Consider the following 25,675-nt stretch of genomic DNA (forward strand, 5'->3'; position numbering starts at 1 on the left):
TAATCCCATTCACAAGGCCTCCATTCTCAGTATACTTTTAAATGTTGATTTCTTTACTATAGAAATCATTCCATATTTCAGACTATTCATTACAAATAAGTGAGGTAAAGTTTACTTCCATCTAATGGCAAATGACAAAAGAAATGGAGTTTAAAGGGTACGACTGGCAACTAGTGATTTTTAAACAGTGCTGAATTGTTTAAAATTGGAGGGTGGAATGATGTTGATAATAGGGAGACAGAGGTAAAATATTAGGAAAGTGTAGAGGCAAAATAATGCTTTGATAAGTCAAATTTATATTTTATCAAAGATTTGAGAAAGTTGACAAGTTTTTCTTTCAAGTACAAATCCTTTTTTTCTTAAAAGTTTAAGGCAGCATAATGAGGTATGCATTAAGATCCCTTCTATCTTAAGCCAGGAAAATTTAAAATGATTACCACTTGGGAAAAAACAACAACTGTATTTTAGCAAATGGGCAAATGAAAACCAGTCAGAATTCCTCATGCTGGACCCCTCCATGATACAGGCTCTGTCGTACCTGCATATGCACATAACAGGTTAAAGCAGCCATCAGAACACAATGGAATTTTAAGAATGAGATTAACTATTCCAAGTATATTATACTTACAAAATATAAACAGTGTCCCCAAGAGCACTGAGCTTTTTAAACCAGTATTATTTATATCGAAAACAAAGAATAACAGAATTTAAAAAAAATACAATAGAAGCAATTCTAAAAATCACTGCAAAAATAAGTACCCACATCTTTGAATTTAGACTCAAAACTATGCATGCAACATTCCTATGGTCTGAATGTTTGTGTCCCCCTGAGATTCATATGTTGAAATCCTAACTCCCAAAGTGATTGCATTAAGTGGTGGGGCCTTTTGGGAGGTCATGAGGACAGAGTTCTTGAAAATGGGATTAGCACCCAAGGGAGCTTGTTTGGCCCTTCATCATATAAGGACATAATGACTTCTGTGAACCAGAAAGCAGGCTCTCACCAAATCTGCCAGCACCTCCATCTTGGACTTCCAGACATCAGAACTGTGGGAAATAAATTTCCATTGTTTACGAGCTACCCATTTATGGTATTTTATATAGCAGCCTGAATGTGCTAAGGGAGAAAATATTGTCCAAATTTGCTAACTCTACTTGTGTTTCTTAAGTTTATCCTATTTTGTCCTCAAACTTCCAAATTAAATCTCACTTTTATGGAAAAAACTAGGATAATTTTATAATTATTTTATTATAATTTTGAGACATCACTTACTTTTTCTTCAATTAAAAAAAATCCAATCATGAATCCTTTGGGATTACTTGGGCAAACAGTAGCAAATTTTTCTTACAACACATACTTACATGATGCAGAATGATGTCTGTTTTTACTACCTTGCCTATATTCTACATAAAACTTAAAGCATGTCTTCTCTAAATTAGTGGTCCCCAACCCTTTTGGCAGCAGGGACTAGTTTCGTGGAAGACAATTTTTCCATGGACTGGGACAGGGGATGGTTTCAGGATAAAACTATGAAACTGTTCCACTTCAGATCATCAGGCATTAGATTCTCATAAGGAGTGTACAACCCAAACCCCTTGCATATGCAGTTCATAACAGGGTTCCCGCTCCTATGAGAATCTAATGCTGCCGCTGATCTGACAGGAGGTGGAGCTCAGATGGTAATGCTCACTTGTCAGTCTCTCACCTCCTGTTGTGTGGTCTGGTTCCTAACAGGCCACGGACTGGTACCAGTCCACGGCCTGGGTGGTTGGGAGCTCCTGCTCTAAAGAATAATTTTAAATGAGAGAAAACTCAAGTTTTAAAGTTCATGTTAAGCCTTACTCCAACTTCCATTTCTCTCTTTATAACAAAATTCTATTAACACATCTTGAAAAAAGATCACAGAATAATTTTATTTATAATGAATGTTATTCTCTCCAGACTTCAACTCATCAGTTTACTCTTATAACAGAGAATCAATTTAAATAACACCATCAAAATGGAATGAATATAAAACAATCTGCTATTACATATCGATTGCTTTGATATGACATAATTATAGCCAGTTAGTCTTGCAACACATGGTCCATTTCCAGTGAAATTCTCAATAAACTGCTAGGACTTACAGTCCTTCATATTGACATTTTATTGTAAAGTCTGCTAGACGTGGCTCTCTTGATTGCTTTGGAAGTCAGTCAAACAAATGCTCTGAAGAAAAGGCTGATACCACAAAACAACTTCATATGAAATCTATCCACAAACGGGATAGCAATGCCTCCAGATCCTTTGGTTTTTATCAGTCCCTTTGGAAAGTTAATTAATTGATGATTGTTCCCTTAAAATTCTATTTTAAATAGGACAATCACTGTCTATACAGTTTGTGCCAGCGTCCTTGACTTTCTTGCTTCCACTGATTTGTTTATCAAATCATACAGTGATGGTAGTCTTATTTTATCCATATTTTTGCTGTAAACATTGAGAAATATACCAAGGACAACTAGCAAACCAGACCATACATACCTAAGAGAAAGAAATAAGGAAAAAAAATTAAAATTAGCAAAATAACAATGTACTGTTAACCACAGAATTTGGTAATATGTCCATAATAATTCTTCAGTGAAGTAAAATTCTGCTATTAGAAGCCAACAATAATAGCATTAAAATAAAAATAGTATTCTTAGATGAGATTTGACAGAATTCTGTATCTTTTAATAATGCATTGAGTATATATAAAGAAAGATATTTTATAAAATTTTATATGACATAGTTCATTTGAACTTTGGGGATAACAGTATATTCAAAGTACAATCCCCTACCAAAAGTCTTAAGAGTAAACTTAAAGCATTGGACATGTATATCTACCAAAGGCCATTTTGGGAATTAAACTCAGCTGTCCGACTCGTTGTCTCAGTTGGGTAGAATATAAAGGAATAAAAAGAGAAACATCCCTGAGAAAGTAGGGGAATCATTATAATTATATTTATGTATGACATAACACTATTATGTATTATACCTAGTACATACAGAAAGAAAAACTAGTTTATAGCCAAATAATAATCTGTAATACATTGATGGAAATTAATTTTATGTTTCCCTCTAAACTTATAGATGGTTAAGTTTTGGGTTTGAAACTTCACAATCCTGACCAATATAAGTTTAAATGGTGCTAATGTCAAACAAATAGTAAAGACAGTAAATATGATAGTAAACACTTTCACACACACACAAAATACAAGCTGAGTTTAAAGTCTTTAGGATGTAACTTACAGGATACTTCTCTACCTTAAATCCTTTGTGGAAACAGGCATCAAATAAACTAATATTTTTTAAAAGCATGTGCTGTAAATTCATAATTTATATATTTGCAGTAGGGCAAAGGGGAATCCCTTAATCTCAACAATGTACACATCACTCATATTCACTCATAATGGAAACGGGTCACATTTGCAGTGGACTCTGGTTAGGCAATTTAAGTATACAAAATGATAAATTCAAAATAATAAATTACCAACATTTCCAAAATAGCAGAAGACACACTGATAGTTAAGAGATCAAGATGAAAAGCTTTCTTTATAAAGCATAACACGAGAAAAAAACACATTATTAATTTATATAAAAATAAATTTACTACAAAAAAGAAAAAGTAGAAAAGTTGAAATTAAGATTAAGAGGAAATGTGAAACACAGTATCTAAAAACTGAGAAAAATTGTTTAATTAAAAAGTACTTACTGAAATGTGAATGGTTTAGCAAAGAATATAAATGAAAGTACAATGGTCATTGCTTTTCTTCCTGTTGTCACTGTAGGAGCAAAAAAATAGTTTAGAATGTGCCTATTATCTTGACAATATTTTAGAAATCACTTATTCAGCAAATATTTACAGACCTGACTATATGCCAGAATCTGTGTGAGGTGCCAAGGTAACAATGGAAAGTAGAAACCAACCAACCAAACACACGCACAAAAGTCACTGTTCCCTGTTACTATGGAGTTTAGTCTTGTAGGGAAATAGACATTAAATAATTAATACAGTTAAATGTTAAAGTACAGCTGTAGGAAGTACTTGATGGAGGCCATGCTATTATGAAGCCACAGTTTAAGTCTTAGAGAAAGGCTTTCCTATGGAAGCTATGATTAGCTAGAGGCAGGGGTTATTCTTTAAAAACAGTAATCTAAAGGATATACTCATATCTTAATAGGGGTCATCTCTGGATAAGACTGTGAGTAACTATTACAATCTTCTTTACACAACTGTATTAACTTTTTCCTGTCCTTTGAAGTACTACACTTTGAAGTCTGCCGTAAGGCTGGAAGCCTTCCTCCCTGGTCCCAGGCAGAGTGGGGAGATCTGCATAGATCTCCATGACAGTACTTTCCTCCTCACTGCACTATCAGTTGCCATCTTCCCACTTGACTATGTGCTTTACTTAGTTTCTTGCCTTATTCATCTGTATATTCCAAGACTCTACAGTTCCTGGCATTTAGTAATTTATGCATGAATGAATGAATTCCAAAGGAAGAAGCTATTCTGGAAACGTGCCAGAGTCAGATTCCCAATGTCTGTTTTTCTTTCTATAGTAAAAGGACCCCTATTTTGAGCTGGGTATATGTTCCCTCTTCTCCTGCTACTAGGTGTGGTCATGTGTCTAGGCTATGGTGAAATGTGAGCAGAAGTGCTGTTTCTCGGAGTATGATGTTTAGGATTTTCATCTTCTCTTACTCCATCCCACTGCATAGCATGAGGATGAAGATGGCACAGCGGACAGAAAGAACGTAGGTTTCTCATGACCATGGAGTCACCACACCAGCTTAGAGGCAGTATAATGTATGGTGAAGAGCACAGGTATGCAGCCAGACTGCTATCACTGGAACCTGGCTCTGGTTGACTATGAGACAAGTCACTTAACCTCCCTGTGCCTCAGTTTATCCATCTGTAAAATGGAATAATCATAGTGCCTAATTTATAGGACTGTTGTGAGATAAAAATAATGGTGTCTGGTACGTACTAGGGCTATGTATGCATTAGCTATGATTATTGCCAACTCTGGCTTTCTTTTAGGTGAGAGAGGAAAACTCCTGCCTGCACCTCCAAGGCAAAAGCTGTACCTTAGAGTTTTGGAAAATGACACAGGTGGCACATTGACTCATCTGTTCCCCTCACTAGGCTGTACACTCCTCCAAAGCAGAACAAATACAACAATTTTTCTACAGGGCCAAGCAAAGACCCTGCACACAGCAGATGCATAGTACTTACTGGTGAAAAGGGAAGCTAATCTGGTTGGTGTCCTAGAAAATGTACAAATGAAAGGCCTAAAAAGCTTATTTAAAATGTACCTCTCATACTTGAAATGCAACAAAATTGAAAGTTTCTGTTACAGGTTAAAAGCATATAAAGGCAGTACTTTCTTTGGAGGTCGTCATCTCATCATAATTTTATAGAAAGTTCTTTTAATGAGTTTAAGGGTTACTGTTCTGATAAATGTATATGTTTGATTTTAAAATTAAACCATCAAAATAAGAAATCAAGATCAAACAACATTTTCTTTACAATTCTAAAGAAACACCATAAGCCAAAGAATAAATTGGTGAAATATGATAATTTTCTTTTTAATGTAAAGGAGATGTTGCCCTTATGTTTTGAAAAAGAGCATCAGAGAAAATGTAAATGCTTATTTTATAATCAAAGCAAGTAAATCCCTCCTACCTGTTACAGCAATAAGTGCACCAAAAATTTTAATCAAAGCCAGAACAAAGGAGATTCCAAAATATCCAGTGAGGGAAAAAAGGAACGCATAACCATAGGTCCGAACCGGATTCTGCAAAAAATAAAAAAGCCTGTTAGAAAAATGTAAAACAAACCCCGAGGTATTACAAATAAAATAAAACTACAGATTTTAATCAACTTCTTGAGCAATAATAAGTTGTTTGACAGTGCAGTCAAGCAAAGATTCTTATTTTGATTTAATGAAAAAAAATGTTGAAATTAAAGATCCTCAACTTTTCTACATTATGAACAGCTTAAAAATCAACTCATGGGGTACAGCAAGGATAAAATAAATTTAAATATCAATCATTTCATTTCTGAAATTAATTTCTGATTGGCATATATTATATTAAAGGAGGTATCATTATATCTATGATAGCCTCTTTTGAACAAGGGAAATTAGAAATACAGAGAAAATTATTTAACAGAACATTTAAAAAAAAAAATGTGATTAGTGTTTACCTTTGCACAAAATGTTACTGCAGGGCCTAATCCACTAGTGCATGTCAATCCCAGTAAAATGTACACAAAACCAATTGAATACGAATACAATACCTAGAGCAGATAAAAATAAAGCAGAAAAAAGTACTATGAAACTGAAAATGGAAGATTAAGGGTTTTAACGCTATGGCTCAATTAGGTTTGCAGAACAAACATTTTAAAAGAAACATTATCATTTCAATATGGCCTAAATTTCCAGAAATGATATTTGATCCTAATGTTTTATAAGTCTATGCCTCATTTTATGTACAAAATAACACCTAGTAATATTAATCCTTTCATATATGCTTACATATTCATTTCTTTCTAGGCTTAATTATTGAAATCAAACCAGATTTTCATATTAGAGTTCTAAAAAAATATACTTAAATGAAACAAAACAAAAAGCTTTAAAGATACTTATAAAACATAAAAAAATTAAGTTTCTAAAAGACATTAAAATATAATGAAAATAAGCAGCATATGGTATATCTACTGCTTAACTTCTCTATTTTCCAACCAACCTTTTAATCCCAATTTACTATGCTTTTCATAAACAGAATCAGCAGCAGCAAACCTAAATACCTGCTGTGTGTCAGGTACTGTGCTGAAGCTCGGTACGGATTATTCCATTTACTTCTTACAACCACCCTAGATATGGGTATTCTTAGTTATCATAATCCAATTTCCAGATGAAGAAACTATAACTTAGAGATATTAAGTAATTTTCCCCAAATGAGTGCTAGTAAAGCCAGGATATGAACTGAGCTATCTTATTCCAGAGCCTACCATCACAAACACTGCATTATATTAACTTTCTAACAACCTACACTCCCTCAATTCTCTCTGCGCCCATCCTTACCTTATCTACAATGAGTAGTGATTATGATGAAGAAAATTCTTAACCAAGTTCCTGTGTTATTAGAGACTAGCTAAGTTGCCCCATTCTGTGTCAAGAAAATAACAGGAAAGAATAGTCCTGTCTATCCTTAATTCAGTATGCTGTTTCTTTCCAGCAAGGTGGTTGGTTATAAAATTAATGTAAACACACACACACACATACACAGAATTTTCCTATATAAAAACCAGTTACAAGATATATAAAAAGACACTATTTGCAAAGAAAACCAGTTACAAGAGATACAGAAAGATATTATTTGCAATAACCACAAAAAGATGAAATAACTTTAATAAGTTATTATTAACAATACCTTTAATAAAAAATGTGCTGGATTTACATGAAGAAAACTTTAAACTCTAATGGACATTGAAAAAAAGACCACTTGAGTAAAAGAAAAGTCATACCTTATTCTTGGACTGAAATAATCAAGATGCCATTCTCCCTAAATTAATTTATAATTCAATGCCATACCAATCACAATACCAATGGAATTTTTAGTTTATTTGGGAATATAAACACCCCAGAATAACTACTGGTAGTAATATTCTGCAAAAGAAAAGGAACAATGGTAGCTAGTCCTAACAGATAATAAATGTATGATAAAGCTGCTGACATTATATGTACTATTGCAAAAATAAATTCAAATACAATTTTGAATGCCACACAAGAGTGTGATATGATAAGGAGGGCACTTAAAATGAGCTGAAAGTGGATTATTCAATAAATGATATTAGAAAAAATGGTAGTCATTTGAAAGAAAAGTTCTTTTAAAAAAGTTTTAGATTGGATCAAGGGCTTAATAAAAAAGGAAATCACAAAACTAGTAGGCAACAGGGATGAAATGTTCTAAATCTCAGGGTTAGGAAAGCTCTTTTCAACCATGATACTTAGCCAGAAGCCAGCAAGGAAAAGACAAATTGGGCCATATAAAAATTACAAATTTCTACATGGAAAAATACCACCCACTAGAAAGAGATGAGAGAAATGACATAACAAAAGATTTTAATACATAAAAAACTAAATCAATGAGGAAAAAATTTGTCAACTATGCAACAAGCGGTTAGCACTGCTAGTTGTAGTTTTAGTTTTTACTTTCCTATAATGTTTGAATGTATTACTTTTGTAAAAATGATAGTTTAAAAATGCAATGCTAGTTATAATAATTATTTCATCAAATTATGTATATCACCATTTTTTAAATCTGTTTAATTTGAAGAAAAAACACTAGAGTATTTACCATTTCAGAATTAGAAGCATTATGAAGTTTCATAGCTTTCTCTTGAACATTTCCAATGACAGCATCTGCACATAGTGCCAGGGAAATAAGCACCACACCTTCAAGAAGGTATTAAAAAAAAACCAAAAAAAAACTCCTTATTTAAACATATGAACTATAATCAAGCTTTGTCAGAAATTTCATTGGTCTAAAAAACAAAAGCAGATCTTCAACTACATTTGTTCAGTAATCCAGAATATTCTTATTCACAATCAGTTGTAACAAGTACATAGGTGATGATATTAAAAAATATATACTAATAAACTGAGTTAGTTCTGTACATATCACATTTCACATTTCAATAGCATATCAAATAACAGTTCCACAAATATTCTACTAGTCTAATAGTTCCACTAGTTCTGAAAGTGTAGAAGAAACTCTTAGGATATCTATCTATTGGGATTGGTGGCTATTCAGTTAATTAAAAAAAAAAAAACAGATGAAGAGAAAAGTCATTTTTGAAAAACCCTATTATTACTAAAATGTTTAATTTAAATCACATAAACATGCACGCAGCTGTCAGGGCCTTTTTCTTTGAGCATGGGTCCTGAATAGAATTCCGTATTTTCTCCTTTGTATAAACACACTCATAGCACACATTTTCCATGATTTCCAAGGTGTTTTTGTTTAAAAGTGCCCTGCAGAGTACAGAATCCTTTCATATGTTTATGAGCTTCCCTCCAAAATTCAGGGTGGTTTTACTCACACCTCATTCAATAGTGATTTTATTGCTTGTCAGTCAAGTTGTGTCAGTTAACTCAGTTTTCACAAAAACAATTATTTGTTCATATTCATTTTTGAATAACTTGATACTGAGTTATGACATAATTATAATAAAGGTACAACTGACATAAACAAATCTGAGTCAACACTTCATTCTTGAGGAGCATCAAAATGCAAGCACACTAAAAAACAAACAAATTGTTTTATCTACAGAGCTGTGATATTTTCACTACATCTTATATGGAAAGCCCAAAAGCTTTATGTTAGATATGAAAATTGCAGCTGTCATCCTATCATTTAAAATGCTTACAAAATATTCGAAATTTGTATTCTAAACTAAAATGCCTACAAAAGCTAGGAATATAAATAAATTGCTTACCTGTCAGGTTGAAATTTGGTGCAATTGTGCTGTCAGCGAGGGTAAACCATATCAGGCCAAGGCTCATACATATGGCAGCAGACACATCTGCAACATTATAACGCTTTCCTGTATAAAACAAATGTAAGTCCACTTCATTATGCAAATACCCACCCAGCTGTGTATTCGCTCTATGTGTTAAGTAGAACATGGATTTGTTTTTTATATCCAATGCCAAAAACGTGAACACTTAGGTCAAGGCCGAAGACAGTCACAAGAGGGCTTCTGAAAACTACCAATGGGCAGCAATATGTCCCTGTAAGTTAGAAACGAGAGCTACTTTATCTGGTATAATAGTAACACTAAAATACATACTTTGGCAAAAACTGACAGCAAGAATAATGCACATCCACAAACATTTAAAAAATTTCCTGGAAATTTAGTTCCTGTTTTACTTCGTGCATAATAAAAGCTTATGAATTTTCTTGTAGTTTGTAAGTTTACACAGTAACCAGAATAATGATTCTGGTTACATAACTGTTTAAGTTTGCAAATATCATAATGCGATAACTTCCAGGCAGGTGAAAATTAAATTATTTTAACATATCCTTATTTTAAAAATAAAATGTAGTATGACTTTTTTGTAAGGTTTATAAGGACAGTATTATATATGCCTAGTCAGTTGGGACAATAAATGCGATTTTTAATAGGGATTGACATCAATTATTTTTTCCTATATGAAGTTATCTTGAAATGATATGTGAAGTAGCTGACAACACTTCCATTTTTAAAGGCTTATTCCGGGATAGTATCTAATGCATAAATGATATCAGGCTGTATAAGAACTTCAGTGATACAGAAACACCCGACTATTAAAACACGAATATTCCTCATGACAATTAATATGAACAACAGAAGCTACTTCCACTGTTTGTTGCTATCACTGCCTCCTCTTTTACTCCTATTTCCACAAAACTTGTCACTTAGCTGGGGCTCTAAACATCACTAAGCCAGCAGGGTTGGTAAAAACGCAGTTCTGCTCAGATTAAACTTTACTTCAATATAAGAACTGCCCATGCACAATGGAAGTGAAGGGTAGAGCCCTAGAGAGTAGAAGAATGAAGGAACTGAAAAAAGGGACCTTTCCATGTACTTTTGAACTAGACCTTTAATATGTAAATATAGTATTGCTGGAAATGTGGTAGATTCCAAAATAAAATAATAAAAACAAAGTATTATCTTTTCTTTTTCTTAAGTCCAAATTACTGACTTCAGAAACTAAGGCATATCAGTGTTTTTTTTTTTTTTTTTGAGACGGAGTCTCGCTCTGTCGCCCAGGCTGGAGTGCAGTGGTGTGGCCTCGGCTCACTGCAACCTCTGCCTCCTGGGTTCAAGCAATTCTTCTGCCTCAGCCTTCTGAGTAGCTGGGACTACAGGCGTACACCACCATGCTTGGCTAATTTTTGTATTTTTAGTAGAGATGGGGTTTCACCATATTGGCCAGGCTGGTCTCGAACTCCTGACCTTGTGATCTGCCGACCTTGGCCTCCCACAGTGCTGGAATTACAGGCGTGAGCCACTGTGCCTGGCCATCAGTGTTTTTAGAATACCTCATTTGGTAAGACATAATTCAGAATTGTTACAATATCTAGAATGCTCACTGAAAATATAATAGAAGTTTAATGTTTTTCCTAATGCTAGATGCCATAACATAGCCTATTAGTTTTAAATAGTATAAAAACATATCATTACTATACCTTGAATAAAAACTCCTCCTAGCATAACAGGAATCAATTTGCAGCACTTGAAGATGACTTGGGTAGGGTAATTCAGGTAGCCCAAGGAAGTGTTTGATAACCCCATAGTACCCACAGTTAGAAAAGCTATTATCATGTAGGTTTTTCCTGGTATTCTGTAAAAGACAATTTTTAAAACCTTCATTTTGGGACCCAATTCATGCTACTAAAAGATAATGTGTTCACAATGTGTAAATGTCTAATTACTTTTCTAATTTCTGGTTACTATTTCTGGAAATATCACTAAAAATATCACTATTTAAAAACTAATGCTCTTGTATAAAAAAGTTTATAAAAATAACAATTTACCTTTATTTAGTCAATCATAAATGAGGCCACTCAATTATGTAAAAAAGAGTTTAGATTTTTACTGAAGGTATAAATGTTGACAAAAAGTTTTTTTTTTTTTAACAGCAGTTCTAGCCACAAATAAAAACCATCTTAACCATCTTAAGTTAGAGAAAAAGAGCTTCTTTTTTTGTTGTTGTTTGCTTGAGATAAGGTCTTGCTCTGTTGCCCAGGCTGGAGTGCAGTGGCATGATCTCAGCTAACTGCAACCTCTGCCTCACGGGTTCAAGAAATTCTTTTGCCTTAGCCTCCTGAGTAGCTGGGACTACAGGTGTGCACCACCATGCCCAGCTAATGTTGGCCTCCATAATGGTAAAAGGCACCTTAACAATTTTAAAACTAATTTTTAACTCCTGAATTGTTGTTCTGTTTCCTAATGTTTCCATCTAGCATTAGGAAAAATACATCTATCCATTCTGCTAAAATAACCCAAGAAGATTTTCTCTAGGAAAAGTTCATGTGGTTTAAAACCCTAGATATAATTTTTATTATAATATCTTATAGATAATCTCTCTGTATTCTATGTTATAATAATCAACTTTTAAGATGAGGTACCTGACTCTCTCCTCATGATTTCAAGTCTTTTAACTTTGGCTCTATCTAAAGTTCCTAAAGGAGATTCTTAATTTAGCATCTTCAGAATTTTGAGCCATTACTGTGAGCATATGCTCACTTTGACTAGATATTTAATGGTCTAAACTAATAATCTTGTATGCTGGTATGACGAACACAGACACAATGAGGCACTATTTATACTGATAATGCTGGAGAGTTAGATGTAATTTCCATTTTAGAATTTGTGTTCACATTGAAATCAAGGCAACAAAATTCCTCATCTTATATATGGTTAGATACAAGGTAAAATAATCTACTGGAAAAAGTCAATTAAAATGCATCATTTACATTTGATTCTGAGGGTTTTTTTTCTACTTAACTACTAATATAGTAGTTAACCATGAAAATCCACGTGGCATGTCCATATGCATCAGTGTAAACGTGTTCATGCCATCCATGGGGTTTGACCCTCATTGGGATATCATCAGTGATGGTGGAGCACCACTTCGCCAGGTAAAATGATACAAGTCAAGGTGGTCAGATTTTCTCAAAGATAAATGGCAAATCATTGGCAGAAAATAAAAATTCAAGTCAGAAGAATTACAAGGCATGAGTAGAAAAGTAGCACAGTACAGGTAGAAAGAAAACCAGCCTGACAGGGGAACTAAATCCAAAAGTAGCTCCAAAAGGAGCTCAAAAAATTCTGAGCAGTCCTCTAGGTCTTTGTTTTCTCATTGGTAAAATGAAGAAATTAGATTTGATCAGCTTGCCTCCAGGATACTCACTATTTCTATTTTATTTAATACGTCCATTGCTTGCTTCCTTAGAAATGGGGAGAAAATTTTTTTTTGAGATGGAGTCTCGCTCTTGTTGCCCAGGCTGGAGTGCAGTGGCGCCATCTTGGCTCACTGCAACCTCCGCCTCCCGGGTTCAAACCATTCTCCTGCCTCAGCCTCCTGACCTCCTGAGTAGCTAGGATTACAAGTGCCCACCACCATGCCCAGCCAATTTTATATTTTTAGTAGAGACGGGGTTTCACCATGTTGGCCAGGCTGGTTTCGAACTCCTAACCTCAGGTGATCAACCTGCCTCGGCCTCCCAAAGCGCTAGGATTACGGGCATGAGCCACCGCACCTGGCTGGGGAGAAAATTTTAACTTTAAAATCCTCTTCAAGACAAATCTGAGCACTCTCCTTAATTAGAAACTCATAGTAATTAATAATAATGTTACAAGGTATTCTTTGACAAAAAATAATAAGCAGTATATTTAGGATATTACAGTTTATGATGTACTTTAGCATGCATTACCACATATGATCCTCAAGATAAAATTTAGAGTATTATAGAAACTTCTCTGAGGTCTTGACAGATGTAATAAGACCCAAGTGCCAAGACCCAAACCCATGTTTCTAACTCCAAATTCTCAATGAGTATTTGATGTACTTATTCCAGTATGTCGGTATTCACATAAATGTGGGAAGAAGAAAAAAATAACAACTGCAAAGAGTTTAGCTAATTAAAGGTCTAACGAGTAGCAGTACCATTAAATAAATTCAGATATGTGTTTGCAAAAATAAATTCAGAAAGGTTTCAATTCATAATTACATTTATTATAAATACATAAATTATTCTCCGAAATTGTTTCACTTATATTTGAATCAAGTACAAATTATTTTATTTTAAAATATGTTATGGTCATGTGATTTAAAAGTTGGGATAAACATGGTTTGAGGCCCCCTCCCCTCTCATCGGGGTAGCTGATAGGGAGGTGTTTCTTTCTGAAATGTAACAGGACATGCATCGTCATTGTATCATTTTTCACCTACAAAGATAGTATTAGTGTCTTTTACCTTAGAAGCAATCTTACCTTAGAAGGCCCAGTAGTTTGCAATAAGTAGTGAATCATCATCAAGCTTCCTTATATATTAGTCTTGACAGATATATTTCATTACTTCCTATTCTATCACCTATGGCTATTCCCAGTACTCCTCTAGGTCTTTGTTTTCTCACTGGTAAAATGAGGAAGTTGGATTTCATCGGCTTGCCTCCATGATTCTATCATGGAGAATCATGATAGAACATAAAAATAACGAAGATGATATTCTAAGGTTCAAATATTTTTATAATAATTGCTACAATAATGTATTAGCAATTAAGACAGGTTGAGAGGCAAAATTAGACCCATGAAGAAACCTGTAATATAGATTTAAATACGTAAAACTATAGTTACCTTGATACAAACTTCAAAACCATTTTATGATTGGAAAAAAAAGCTGCATAATTTTTGAAATCTTCACTAAAGGATTAAACATTTGTATCAAGGTATGTCAGTATTACAGTCGTTATTACATTTAAACTGCCCAATAGATACACGATATATACACACATTAGGGTATGACAGAAGGAGCACACTTCTTACATTAACCAAGAACATTTTATATTCAAATTCCTAACCACTTTCTGTTTATAATCAGAGACTAAGTTTTATTGCATATTGTTCTAGATGCCATTAAAGATATATCAAGATATTTCTCAAATCTAGATGGTTGCTAACTGAAATGATATTTTCAAACAAGCACATTTGGTCTTGATGAAAAGGAATGAGATGTGTTTCTCTAATGCTTAAGAACGCAACCTCAGCTATCGAACATCATATGGCAATGTTAGCTGGGGCATATCCCACAAAATATAACTTCACATTCTAAAAAAGCAGAATAACAACAGCTACGGACTTGGTATCCCTCATCCAAAATGCTGGCGACCAGAGTGTTTCAAATTTCGATTTTTTTCAGGTTTTGGAATATTTGCATCTGCATAGTAAGGTATCTTGCGGAATGGGACACAGGTCTTAATATGAGATTTATTTATGTTTCATATATACATTATACACATAACCTGAAGGTAATTTTATAGAACATTTTTGATATGGTTTGGCTCTGTGTCCCCACTCAAATCTCATCTTGAATTGTACTCTCATAATTTCCATGTGTTGTGGGAGGGACCCAGTGGGAGGTAATTTGAATCATGGGGGTGGTTTCCCCCATATTGTTCTCGTGGTAGTGAATAAGTCTCACAAGATCTGATGGTTTTATCAGGGGTTTCCGCTTTTGCATCTTCCTCATCTTCTCTTGCCACTACCACGTAAGAAGTGACTTTTGACTCCTGCCATGATTCTGAGGCCTCTCCAGCCATGTGGAACTGTTAAGTTCAATTAAACTTCTTTTTCTTCCCAGTCTCGGGTATGTCTCTATCAGCAGCATGAAACGGACTAATAACAGTAAATTGGTACCAGGAGTGAGGTGTTACTGAAATGAGACCCAAAAATGTGGAAGCAACTTTGGAACTGGGTATCAGCCAGAGGCTGGAAGAGTTTGGAGGGCTCAGAAGAAGACAGGAAAATGTAGAACAGTTTGGAACCACCTAGAGACTTGTTGAATGGCTTTGGCAAAAAAGCTGATAGTGATATGAACAATAAGGTTCAGACTGAGGTGGTCTCAGATGGACATGAGGAACTCGTTGGGAACTAGAGCAAAGGTGACTCTTCTTATGTTTTAGCAAAGAGACTGGTGGCATTTTGCCTCTGCCCTAGAGATCTGTAGAACTTTGAGATGATTTAGGGTATCTGGTGGAAGAAATTTCTAAGCAGCAAAGCATTCAAAAGGTAATTGGGTGCTGTTGAAAGCATTCCATTTTAAAAGGGAAACAGAGCAAAAAGGTTCAGAAAATTTGCAACCTAATGATGCAGTAGAAAAGAAGAACCCATTTTTTGAGGAGAAATTCAAGCTGGGTGCAGAAATTTGCCTAACAAGGATCTGAATGTTAATCCCCAAGACAATGGGGAAAATGTCTCTAGAGCATGTCATAGGTCTTCACGGCAGCCACTCCCATCACAGGCCAGGAAGCCTAGGAGGAAGGAAAGGTTTTGTGGGCTGGCCCCAAGGTCACTATGCTGTGTGCAGCTTAAGAACTTGGTGTCCTGCATCCCAGCTGTCCCAGAGCTGGTCACGGTGCACATTTTATATAATTTTGTGCACAAAACAAAATTTGTGTTAAGTACTTATGTTTGGAAGTTTCCACTTGTGTCACATTGGCACTCAAAACTTTTCTAATTTTGGAGCATTTCTGGATTTCGGATTTTTGGATTAGGATGCTCAATCTGTACTGATATTTCATTTCACCACTGTGATGTTAGTTGTACTACAAATCAGTAACCGCACCTATTTCAGCAGAATTTATAAAAATCAAGTATGTACATTGTGTTTTTTATCATGTTTTAAGCAGATATAACACTAAGTTGAGCCTAAAGCTATTATTTTTTTATTTTGTAATACTGCATTTAAGAAGAGACTTTATTTTTTTCAGTGTATAAATGAATAAAATGTATTTAGTATTATTTAGTTATACTGATAAGAGTTCGTGCCTATCAGATGTTTTGTTAATAGAAGTATAAATTTCAGCATATTCAGTATGCCAAAAAAAAATTCAACTAATACAAGTGAAATATCAAAAAATAAAAACAAACCACATACCTCCTCCTTTTGTCCTGAATAAGCTGAAGTTCTATTAGGCCAAATATGGAGTAAAAGGCAAACTGCACTAAGGTAAGGTACCAGCCATAGGACTTAAAACCCTCCACTGAAAATATTAATTCCTGTCAAAAGACACATGAACACTGTTAAGTCCAAGGCAGCACATTAATTTTCTAAAAATAAATTCTTATAAACACAACATTTTTAAAGAAACCAAGCCCCACCTCCAACAACAACAAAATGTAAATTAGAGAGGTTAGAAGCTCTTTCATATTGGTAATGTTATTTTTTGAAATTTTTGTGCCATAGATGATCTAAACTTTCTTCTTTTAGAGGAAATGGTTAATTTGCCTAAACATGTTATATTATAAAGCAATATTTATATCAGTTATTAATAAGCCATTCTTAACAAGTCACCAAGAGTTATTCTAATAGTTATCTGGTTTAATTTTAATTGAATAAATCAAATTGATCAATAAATCAAATTGAACAAATGAAGTGTATGTATGAATATGCATACATCTATACAAAACACTTCATTACCAAACCCCAACCATTTTTTCTGAACTATTTTGATATGTAATTATAAGTAATAGTAGCAATGTCAGTTTTTACAAAATCAAAGTGGTTAAGTTATAAACACAATTAGCAGGGGTTTGTGTAATTTAAAAAAACTTTGCATAAACCAGTTATAAACTAAAATATCTGATTATTAATTAGAGAAAATTTATTTAATGACACTTACAGGGTAAATTTCAAATTCATTTTCCATTGCAATGGCTAACTCTGTTCCCAAGCTATTTGGTAACAGTGGTATGCTGAAGAAAAAAATGTTTCTAAAATGTTTCTCAACATGAAATTCTAATCTCTATTTTTAATTGTTCTTCATTGTGGCATCTCAAGTTTTATATCACCTACTAGTGGAATATCAGTTATTATAAATATTAACATTTTTAATTCATTTTTGTTTTACATTAATATTCTTCATAGCATTCTTGCAAGCTAACTAAAAAACAGTCACAATTCCATGTTCACTTACATTTCCCTTGATGTTTCATCTCTACAAGACAATGAAAAAATACAACAATTTTTAAATTCACTAACTTTTTAGTACTAAAGAATACTGGAAATATTATCTGTGTTTTAAGAAAATACATCATTTTCCTTTCCTTGAATTACAAAGACTTTCTTATGTTATGGGAAAATATCCACTAATTAAATGACCATTCATAAAATTAGAACCCATTCCAACATCCTGTTTTCACTAGCCCAGATCCTCACCCATCCAGCCCATGTCTTTGAAGGTCAGAAATTTGCTCCTCGCCAAAGGTATATAACTTTTCCAAATATAATGTAAATATGAGACAAATTGTTGCAGTGTTAGAAATGTTTTGTGCCAGCAAAAAATCACAGAACAATAAGATTCTGGCAAAGTTAGAAGACAAAGCCAATAAGAATGAGAATATAAGAGGTGTTTAAAAAAGAAATAATTCAAATATTATAGGATTAAAGAGATACCTTTAGAAAACCATAAAATATCCTGATACATTTTTGCAAAAATGATCTTTTATTATTGAGCTCCAAGAATCGAGTAAACTGAACTATCATTCAATAATGTTCCAAGATACCAATCAATACTTGAATCATTTCTTTCTCTTGGAAACACATGGTTGCAATTATTACCTACATTTTGTTAAATATTTAAAAATTAATTTTCATAATGACAATTTTTCAAGATAGTCTCTACATGTGCCTCCTTCCCACTTAAAATATTTAACTCTTGAATTTTGATCTGTTTTCTGTTTTAAGAAACTCTTTTCTACTCTTAATACTAAAAAATACAAATTTATGAATCAGCCAGTATCCCGTAAGTGACTATCTCGGGCAAAACTAGTAAATGCTCATACTGACCGCAATTATTATAAATAATTAACATATTATAAACATATAACTTTTTTACCTGTAAATACCCATAAATTAGGTAAAATACAAAAACTCCAGCAACACATATGAAAAACTGAGTAAGTTTGTTAAACTTGCTGAGATTCATGCCAAGTACCACAATGTCGTCAATTGACTTGATGTGTGGTGACATTGTTTGGGTTTTGGATGGTACAGTGATAGAAATATATTTCCTGGAATTGTTGAACTTGAGATCCATTGTTATTTTGCTGCATTCAATGCTTTCAGAGTTATTTTTGTTGGTTTCCTCGACTGTTACGTTCTGTATGTCTTTTGCTTGCTGTGTCAAGTCCTAGAGAAGGAAATAAGTAATTAAAAGAAAACATTTACATGATAAAGTTTAATCCTCCAAATAATATTCCAAATCATACTTTAAAATTATACAAATGTCTGCTTCTCTCTGGATATTAGTATATTAATTCCTGTATTCTAGGTTCCAAATCACCAAAAACAATATGCCTACAATCTTTAAACAATTTGTCTACAGCTGATAAAGATTAGTACATCACTAAACTGAATATAAACCATACTTATTTCCACAGCAACAAAAGCTAGTATTTCATCAAAGAACTAAACATGTCTTTGTGTCTATATATAGTTGATACATAACATTCTCAACATTAAAGTCAATCTTCATTTGTAGAAGAGTAAAAAATAAGTAATTCTCCTTTAAATACTAAGACAATTCTAAGATATATTTGCTAATGACATTTAAAAAATAAACTAAAAAAATGAAGGCCAGGTGCGGTGGCTCATGCCTGTAATCCCAACATTTTGGGAGGCTGAAGCAGAGATGTTGCTTGAGACGAGGAGTTCAAGACCAGCCTGGGCAACATAGCAAGACCCTCTCTCTACCAAATAAAATAAAATAAAATAAAAAAATTAGCTGGACATGGTGGTGCATGCCTGTAGTCCTAGCTACTCGGGAGGCTGAGGCAGGAGGATCACTTGAGTCCAGGAGTTTGAGGCTGCAGTAATCTATGATTGCACCCCTGCACTCCAGCCTGGGTGACAGAGCCAGACCCTGTCTCTAGAAAATAAATGAAAAAAAAACAAAAAAAAACAAACCAAAAACCCAAAACTAAGGTCCTTAAAAAGCTAGATTTATCACAGACTGTAGAAAGCACAATATGCTTCAGCAGTAGCATCTCTTAGGTTAAAAAATGTTTTCTTCCTCTGGAACAAATCATTTTAATTTAATTTACATTCTTTTGGGATGTAAAAGGCTGGAGAAAACATGTCATTTTTTGTCAGTCTAAAAAAAATTATGAAGCCATCAATTTCTCTTTGGATTTATATAAACTGAAAAAATGAACTCCATGTAAAGACTGAGGAAAGACTGAAGAATTATGACAAAGTATAGAACAAACCTATGTAAAAGAAAAAGTTATTTTCTTATAAACGACTCATCTGTTTTTAATTCCAGTGGGAACAAAAATTTAAACTCTGCGGCATGAAGAGAAATAAGAATAATTTTGATGGTGAGTTTTCCTTTGGTAATGTTTTTTTAAACTGTTACAAGATGGTTTAAAATGGCCAAAATTAGAGTCGCCTCTTCATGATCACTTCTAGTTTGCTAATTTACAGAGGTTAACCAGGTCATCCTTAGGAATTAAAGGAGGGGTCAAGGATGTGAATACCACTTGTAACTAAAAATACGCAGCCACCACAACATTTTATAGGGCACCTGCCATATTTCTAAATAGAAAAGTAGTTTCATGAAGTTTACTGTGTTCCTCTTGTTGATTCTTCGCTTTCCTTTGTTCTTGCTTCCCACATTTTCAATCACTGTCATTTGTAAGACTTTTTATGTAATCTTGCAGGATATCTTTGAGATGTGACTTTCTTTTAAAACCATGCTTTAAATTATCTCGCCTAAATATTTGGCCAAACCTGTGCTTGAATGGAGAAGAGACGAAAACCTTAACAATTTACTCTTTTCTATGTGTGGGCATGGATATAGTGCACCATTCAAATAAACCCAGCCTCACATACGTTTCTAAGTTTGCTCTCCCTCCACTCTCAATAAAGCCCTAAACCACCCGTTTCATTCCTGAAATACATCAGGGACTTTAAAACACCACTGCCTTCTGTTCATGATGTCCTTTCAACCTGAGGTCTTCTTTCTCAAGGTCAGGTTTGGAAGTTCAGCTTTAATATCCCCTGCTTTGTGACACCATCACTAATCACCCCAGTTATCAGAAAACAGAACTTGAAAGGCAAGATTCAAATCTTATTTGTCTCTGCGTCCTTGGTACCTGGCATATACTCTGACCTGATATTCAGATGAACTAAATAAACTGATCCTTCCTCTTGATACCCTCAAACTTCAGCTTGCAATCACTCACCTTCTGCTTGGATACAATTTTTGAAATGGATGGTGGTACTGGAAAATTTTATGAGCAAAACTGAAAATCTTATAGAAAAAGAGTGGGGAAAATTTACAAATAATGCTTATATATTTACACACACATACAGAATAAATAAAACTTCTAGAAAATATCTTTCCTGCTTTTATTGGCATCAAAACATTTCTCCAGAAGGTCACGCTTTCCCAAAGTCACCTTCTTCTGAGATATTTGTAATTTAGTAAACTGCCAAGCATATTGTAATGACTCAATACAATTACAGGTAATAGTATAGGAAAGCAGTATAGCATAATGCTTTCCTCATGCTTTGGAATTTTGACAGATATGAGTTCAAGATCTGGCTTTACTACTTATTAGCTGAGGAGCCTTGGGCAAATCGTTTAACTTTTCTGAGCTTTAGGTTCTCTACCTTCAAAAGTGGGAGGAGTTAAAAATGTGCCTATCACAGGATTTTGGTTAGGACTATATGAAATAAATGTAAAATTGCCTGGCATATGACAGTCCGTAAGTGTGTTAGCTGTCATTCTTCAACTTTTTAGAAATATTGCTAGGGTGATATGGTGTGCTCAAGCTGACTCATCCCTTTGATGTGCAGCTGGAAATAAAGACCTGAATTTCCAACGCTGCCTTCTCTCCTGAGATCCAGAGCTCTATGTCTAAATGCTTCTTTGATACCTCTACTCATAAGCTCTGCTGGCACTTCATATTTAAAATGGCCAAAGCTGATTATTTTCCCCTCAAAACAAATCTACTGTTTGTTCATATATTCCCAATCCCACTTAACAGTACCTAGTATGAAACACAAGCTAAAAATCTGGGAGTCATCTTAAGAATCTTTCCTTTTCCTCACATTCTATATTTTGCCAAGATTCCTGTTAACTCTACATCTATAACTATATCTAATATCTGTTTCGGACCCTACTCCATCAGGCAGCCATTTTCTCTCGCCTAGATTACTAGACTTACTAGACTGTTTATAATCAATTCTTCCCTTTCTGACCCATCTGTCACATGGCTCAACGTGAAGTCTGATCATGCTGCATCCATGAATAAGGCCTCGAAGTTAAAAACGAGTTGATGTCCTGTACTCTAATATCATATTATACATATTTTTCAAATTCCTAAATTATAATGGTATAGCTTGTTTTTATACTTGTTTCTCCTAAAAGCCTATGAAATCCTTAAGGCAAGAGATATCTTCCTATGATGTTCTGGCACATAACAAAACGTAAGATTAAATGAAGGACTCTACCGCAGTTCAGCAAGCACCATTTATTTAATCAACGTTATTCAGCTCCTTTCCAACACTTTACCACTTCTAATACACTTCTTGGCAACTTTATGTGCTGCAGATCTAGGCCATACGTGCAGAATGAAATCTCTCTAGCACTGTCTTTTCTACATGTATGCTAAAATACCGACATCGCTACTGAAACTCCCCACAAAACATTTGAAATGAACATGAAAATAAATTTGTTTCCTTTGCCTGAGGCATCAGTCTCATAAAACTTGCCCATCAAAGCCTTGCATTTAGAATGCTGTTTTATTAATAAGAACATCACTGGTGAGAAAGTGTGACTGATGAAGACCTCTGATACCTAATAACTGTGATCATTGGGGAATGTCTGCCATATCCCTTCCACTTCAAACATTAATGACTGATATTAACCATTATCTAAAAAAAAAAATGGGCCAAACTCCTTGTGGTGCAAGGAGCAAAAATGAAGCATGGAATTAAAATTAGTTTTCAGACTAAATGATCAACATTGTGCTTTGCTTTTGAAGCTCACAGTAATCAGTGAAACTAAAAAATATATATATATATATATATATTTAAAAAATCACAGGTGTGTATCATTGCCTGAGGCCTCTTCCTAAATTCAACACAGATATTCAACTTCAACTGCTAAAATGGAATAAAAAGGTAGCATTTCCGGCATACAATGTATATTTAAAAATTACAATTAGTGATAATGTTGAGTTACAATGACCTATTGAAGTCACAATTATTTCAGTTTATTTTTGAGTTTTCCGACCTGAAGGACAAAAGTCCCACACCAAAAAAAGGTAGAATATGAAAAAAAAATCATTACGGTGTCTTTAACCTGAAAAAACGTGATTTTAACTATATTTTGCCACACCCAACGTTACAAATAAAAGAATCTTACCATGCCATTATGCCTTGATTAACTGCGCTCCGGAATCAATCATGGCCTATGGTATACGATTATAAAACAGAAAAAACAAAGTTCCATCTCATTTCTTTGTACACACATCATTACACAAAGGTGGAGAAACCCTGTGCTAATGTTTAAAGACTATTCTTTTTTTTTTTTCAAGAGAAAAAGTTAACACTAGGACTTAATCTATATATTAAGTAATTAAGTAAAAATAACGCTGTCTAAATTATTTTGAAATGCTGCCTCTCTTCCAAGTTCCAAACTATCTCAATTCACTTAGAAAAACGTTTAATTAAAAAACAATTCTAGGCTTCTGATATCCTAATGTAGAAAAAATGCAGATACTCAACACTTAAGATTTTGTTAGCGCACCAAATCATTCCATCTTTTACTTTCAATATTCCTTAAATAATAATAAAAAGACGGGAGAGATAATTCAGTTGCAAAGACTGGAGGAAACTTGCAGAACTTCTAGTGGAAGTTTATGCCATAAACTTAATAGCCCAGCCAGAACAATCACATTCTACTGCAAGCCAAATGGAGAAAAGAGTACCTTGGAGTGCCCCTATTTAATAAACACGGAACCAGGAAACAGTTAACTGTAAATACAGTCTAGAGGTATCCAGGTGACTGACAGTTCTCCAGAGACCCCGAGAACAGCGTAAAAGACCCCTTGAGGTCACCTCACCCCTGCGAGTCCACGGATTGGGACCTGAGGGAGTTCTCGCCAGCCCGAGGGCGAAAAACGGGCGAGGAGGAACAGATGCTCCTCCCTGGAAACCGCCCGGCCGGTTTCCGCTCTTTAAAAAAAGGGAGTCACCCGTTTCTTCCATCCCGACCTCATCCACTCCTCGAACGCTCCTTCTGGATGAGGAAGATGGGCAGTGTCAAGGTTTTCTGGAGGAGAGGAGATCTGGGTCCTAAACACAGGAAAGGCCCCGAAGGCACGCGTACCCCAAGGCCGGTATGTCACCCGGAAGGGTGAAGACAGCCTGCGTGGCGCCTCAGCTAGACGGAGCATCTCCCCCTCCCCTGGTCCGTCGCCATCACCTCCTCTTCCTCCTCCTCCTCGCCCACTCCTGCACTTTCCACCGCGGCGGTCGCCTCCCCAGAAAGCACTCTCAACTCCGGCGCCCGCAAGCCACTTCCGCCTATGTGTCCCTGCGCGCGTGCGCAGACGCGTGGCCCCGCCTCCCGTCAGGCCTGTGCCGCCGGCGGCGTGCGGGCTGTTACCTCCCGCGCATGCTCTATCGGGTAGAGACGCTAGGCCGGCACTGCCAAGGTAGGCCCGGCGGTGCGAGGGTTGCCTTTCAGCCTTTACCTCTACCCATTGAAATGGAGTAGGGCGTGAGCGCCGATCTGCTGGAGAATCTCATTATCCCATCGGCGCTCTGTCTGCTGCTGGCCTCCAAGCCTCTGAAGTCCCCCAAGTTTCAGCTGCCGGCTACCCCCGAGCCCGTGGTTCCCACGAGAGAGGCGACTTTACGTCAGCGGCCCTGGGCTGAGATTTGAGAACGCGACCAAGTGGAGAATGTTGGAGCCAGATTTTAAAATCCTTGTCTTCCTTCTGCTTGCTACTTGATCTAAATGAGATAGGGCAAAGTCACAGAACCTGTTTTTATGTTTTTGCCTGATTCATACGGGCTTCTCCCGTGAAGATGGGCTGAAGTAACGCTTGGGTTGCTTCTGACGTTATAACTCATCCTGTAGCTGCAGCAACCGTGGTCCTTGCGACCTCATAAAAATGTTGCCAGCATTGTTTTGATAGTGCTGCTTAATTCTTGGAAGGTAAATCTCAAAGCTTGAGGACCAGCCATCAAAACTTTTGTAAAAGGTTTTCCCCGCATTTAGGGCCACATCTATCACCACTGAGATATAATAATGTAAAAACCAAGACGGTCTGGGGATGAGCTGTTTTCAGAGAATAATTAAGGAAAATATTACTGTAACGAAGATGGATAATTTTTGAAAGCATGCCTTGAATACCAGAAAGGGATGAATTGGATTAATATATATGTTAGAATCTAGTCAGTTACGGACAACTTTTAAAATTTTACAGGCACTCTTCAGAAAGGGTAGCATTTGTGTCTTGTATTGGGATTGAGGGTTTGTAATAAAGCAAGGCACTACTTTGGTGGTGAGAAAAAAAGGTCTGGGTAGACATTTTCATTTAATACTTGCCAACCTTGTTAGGCTGGTGTTAGCAACATTTAGGAATGTTGAAATTAAGGCTTAGAGAACTTAAATTTCCTAAAGAGATAGTAGATGACAAAACCTTTCAGTGATGCCATATCATCACTGTATAATGTGAATTTAGTACTACTGTTAGCCATTTATATGATGGTTATTTATCAAGTATCTATTAAATGGGCATATGTATAGGTCATATCATAAACTGTGCGTATGAGCTCCCTGCCCTGAAGAAATTAGGGG

General features: G+C 35.1%; 1 protein-coding gene across 5 annotated transcripts; it reads right to left on the reverse strand.

Moving 5' to 3' along the window:
- Positions 1-1,889: 1,889 nt before the first annotated feature.
- Positions 1,890-24,433, reverse strand: SLC35B3 (solute carrier family 35 member B3). 5 transcript variants are annotated; one of them, XM_054491594.2, is made up of 11 exons: positions 24,293-24,433; positions 23,231-23,276; positions 18,692-18,985; positions 16,732-16,853; positions 11,261-11,415; positions 9,525-9,632; positions 8,384-8,481; positions 6,228-6,320; positions 5,706-5,817; positions 3,732-3,801; positions 1,890-2,521 (listed from the first exon to the last, which is right to left on the reverse strand). In XM_054491594.2, exons 2-11 carry the CDS (start codon positions 23,231-23,233, stop codon positions 2,371-2,373), a joined length of 1,206 nt encoding a protein of 401 aa, XP_054347569.2. In that variant the 5' UTR covers positions 23,234-23,276; positions 24,293-24,433; the 3' UTR covers positions 1,890-2,370. The 5 variants fall into 5 exon arrangements, with proteins under 5 accessions (XP_054347569.2, XP_054347570.2, XP_063521863.1 ...); XM_054491595.2 differs by having other exon boundaries at positions 24,197-24,423; XM_063665793.1 differs by having other exon boundaries at positions 23,931-24,415.
- Between the last annotated feature and the right edge of the window lie 1,242 nt (positions 24,434-25,675).

The sequence above is a fragment of the Pongo pygmaeus genome, chromosome 5 (genome assembly GCF_028885625.2).
Source record: "Pongo pygmaeus isolate AG05252 chromosome 5, NHGRI_mPonPyg2-v2.0_pri, whole genome shotgun sequence".
Classification (NCBI taxonomy): Eukaryota; Metazoa; Chordata; class Mammalia; order Primates; family Hominidae; genus Pongo; species Pongo pygmaeus.

What these genes read in the sequence shown, in the direction of transcription:
- SLC35B3 (XM_054491594.2), bottom strand. An exon ending in ACCAAATTTCAACCTGACAG is followed by an intron (nt 8,482 to 9,524) that starts GTAAGCAATTTA and finishes ACCTTCTTGAAG; the next exon opens with GTGTGGTGCTTATTTCCCTG. An exon ending in GCTAAACCATTCACATTTCA is followed by an intron (nt 2,522 to 3,731) that starts GTAAGTACTTTT and finishes TCTTTCTCTTAG; the next exon opens with GTATGTATGGTCTGGTTTGC.